This window comes from Frankliniella occidentalis, unplaced genomic scaffold, assembly GCF_000697945.3.
Source record: "Frankliniella occidentalis isolate FOCC.00 unplaced genomic scaffold, Focc_3.1 Scaffold10, whole genome shotgun sequence".
Lineage (NCBI taxonomy): Eukaryota > Metazoa > Arthropoda > Insecta > Thysanoptera > Thripidae > Frankliniella > Frankliniella occidentalis.
Genome location: NW_026267140.1, coordinates 2,616,544 through 2,619,354, shown reverse-complemented (window position 1 = coordinate 2,619,354; position 2,811 = coordinate 2,616,544). Strand labels below are relative to the sequence as shown.

At 54.8% G+C, this 2,811-nt stretch overlaps 1 protein-coding gene across 1 annotated transcript in view; it reads right to left on the bottom strand.

Moving 5' to 3' along the window:
* LOC113212636 (uncharacterized) overlaps window positions 1-2,058 on the bottom strand; it is a 20,072-nt gene extending 18,014 nt beyond the window's left edge. The window contains exon 1 of the mRNA XM_052277404.1: window positions 1,672-2,058. Within this exon, the coding sequence (XP_052133364.1) occupies window positions 1,672-1,674 (3 nt within the window). The 5' untranslated portion in view covers window positions 1,675-2,058. The remainder of the gene's footprint in view (window positions 1-1,671) is intronic.
* Window positions 2,059-2,811: the final 753 nt, after the last annotated feature.

Sequence of the window (2,811 nt, the reverse complement as noted above, 5' to 3'; positions counted from 1 at the left end):
CGCCCTGCCCCGCCCCGCACAGCGCCACCGTGATTGACTCCCACGATTGTCATTGACACGTTGTTGCAGCGCCACGAGTAAATATCAGGCTGCTTGCAGTGTGCGCGATCGCAGTCAGACACAACAGACTGGATTACCCGCACGGGGTCTGCGCTGCGGTGACACTAGACCCCGCTTGCGATGTGCCAATGAATGAGCGCCTCGCGTTATTGTTTGTAAAAAATAAAACAAACAAAGTATCGCGGAATAAGTTTTGACTGAACGCGCCGTGCGAGGAGCTCTTGTCGGCCCGCTGCGCCTCTGGAGGCATCCATCTCCGCAGACAGGCAACGCGCGCGCCGAGATATGACGGTGTCGCGAAAAAATATGGATATTGCGCAGACTTGGCGCGGGCGTCATCTCCAAGAACCGATATATAAATAAATAAAAGGAGGATAGATGGTAGTGGGGCGTATCTGTGAACCGATCCAGGTCCAGATTGCAAAACTACGAATAAAACACTTCTACACTTCTTTTCTAATATTGGGAATAGGAGATAAACCTCCATTGCATCGAAGACAAGATAGATTTGACTTAACTCTGGTTTTGGTGGCTGAAATAGACTGATATGTGAAGTGTTCAACAAGCCTGTCCTTAAAGTGTTTAGCACTTTAGTTCCACATATTTCAATAAGTGCTCAGCCCCACTTTAAAATGTTCGGATTGTTTCCAGTCTAACACCTAGTCTGCTAGTATGCGAAACGCTGTTTAATATTTGCGATCCTTGGCAGTTGAACACTTTATTTCTATCAGTGTGCAGAGACGACACATCGCATCTTCAGCCGCGTCCAGTAGTTTGTTAGCGCCCGGCTCCAGCTTGCCCCGCACTACCGATCGGCTGTTTCACAAGGATATCGATACACGCCTGTCTCGGGCCATGAATGAAACATGACGAAGAGTAAATCATGTTCAGGCTTCTCTCACGCAAGCGAGTCAAGGCGAAAAGGCGCGATGGAGGCGGGAGGGGAGATGCCATTTCTATACCAATTTAACGAAGGATGTGCTTCTGCGCCAAAACGATACGATGCCGAACATTTCACAAGTGTCAAAACAGAGGATGAAGGATGCCGTCGCTAGCAGGGGGAGTGACACCTTAAGGTCCCCAACCGTGATCTCTGACAGTTGACTATATCTGATCCGTTCCGAGCTTCCTTCGCTTGCGCCCTGTGCTCTGCGCCCCTGCAGATCCTGCAAGTGCCTGCGACCGCCTGCAACCTATGCCCAGCAGCACTATTCTTACAAGTTTGAATGACCTCACACCCACATGGAACGCGTGTTATTCTTGTCTTTTAGATTACAGTTACTTCCTCGGTTTCTCCTCTTTATACAACACACTTTACATCGTGTCTGAAGACGAACAGGGATATCCTTGGTATAAACAGACGGAAATTGTTTTTACATTTTTCAGGATGAACGAGATGCTATTCTAGGTGGCTTGATACGTTGAACCCCGCCTCCTTTTACGCAGTGCATCGCACTCCATGGGATCGCAGTCGCGATGCTTGAAGTGATCGTGCAGCAGAAGTGTTGTGTTAAACTCTTCTAATATACACGCAAACTGCACGGCGTCTGTGCACTTTTGAAGGTCCGCTCGAATCTCTTACTCCCTTCATTGTGCTGCTTTCATACTCACCATGTTGCCGAGCCGGGCCGGGCGTTGGTGGCTGGTGTGATTAGGCCTCCTGCTGCTGCATTCCCCCCGCAGTATGATCTCAACCCGCGGCTGCTTCTCCAGCGACTCCTTCTGCGGCGATATTCTCCAGCAGGATGTGTGCTCTAGCAGAGTGTGCGCCCGGACAACAAGAGCTCTATCCTGGACGGGTGTCCTCTTCCCCGGCGCGGTCACGCTATCCAGTCAGGGTGGTGCGGCGGTGTCACTCTACAGCCCCGTCGACTCCTCGTCGTCCTGCCGTGTTTGTCGCCGCTGGCCTGCTGCTGCGAACGGACTGCCCGGGGAGACCCGCGCCGTACTCGTTTTGCTGCGTAAATCCCCTCCGCCGAATGAGGGAGAGAGGGGCGGCAGGCTGCGGGTCACTGGCGAGGGGGTGGAGGGGGATAGAAAGGACACGCCGCACGCGCGGGGAGGCGATGCCGGCGATGCCGGCGATGCGCTCACCTGCCGCGCTGCCCCGCCGCGCTGCCCTGCCGCTTGTTCGCACCCGACACGCGTGCGGACTGCGCTCGCTCAGCACGCGCTTAACGCGGTGGCAATCTGGGAAGTGAATCGATATCGCCGCCGTGCTCGTCGCGTGCCTGGCGCCTAATTCCTGGACGAGAGGGAGGAGAGGCAAGTTTGTTTCATTTTCTTTTCTGTTTTAGGGGGTTGGGGGGAAGAGGGGGGGACTGCAGCTGGTCGCTCCAGCGGCCATAATTCGAGAGAGGAACCGAACAGAGCACATCGTCCCGCCCGGGAGTGAAAGAGAAGCGGAGAAAAGGGAAAGGAAAGCACAACGCGCGTAAAGTACGTGGGTCACACGGCTTTGGCACGGTGGCACATCCGCGCGTGTAGAGAGTTTTGGGGGGTTTGGCAGCAGGACGAATTAAACCCGGACCGAGTCATTGGCAGCACGCCTGCACCTGTTAGTTCCTTTCCGTCTGCGTCCGCTACGTGACGAGACTGGTGAAGTTGATCCACCACGACCTGCCGGCGCCAACCCCGCCCCGCCCCGCCCCGCCCCGCCCCGCCCCGCACAGCGCCACCGTGATTGACTCCCACGATTGTCATTGACACGTTGTTGCAGCGCCACGAGTAAATATCAGGCTGCTTGCAGTG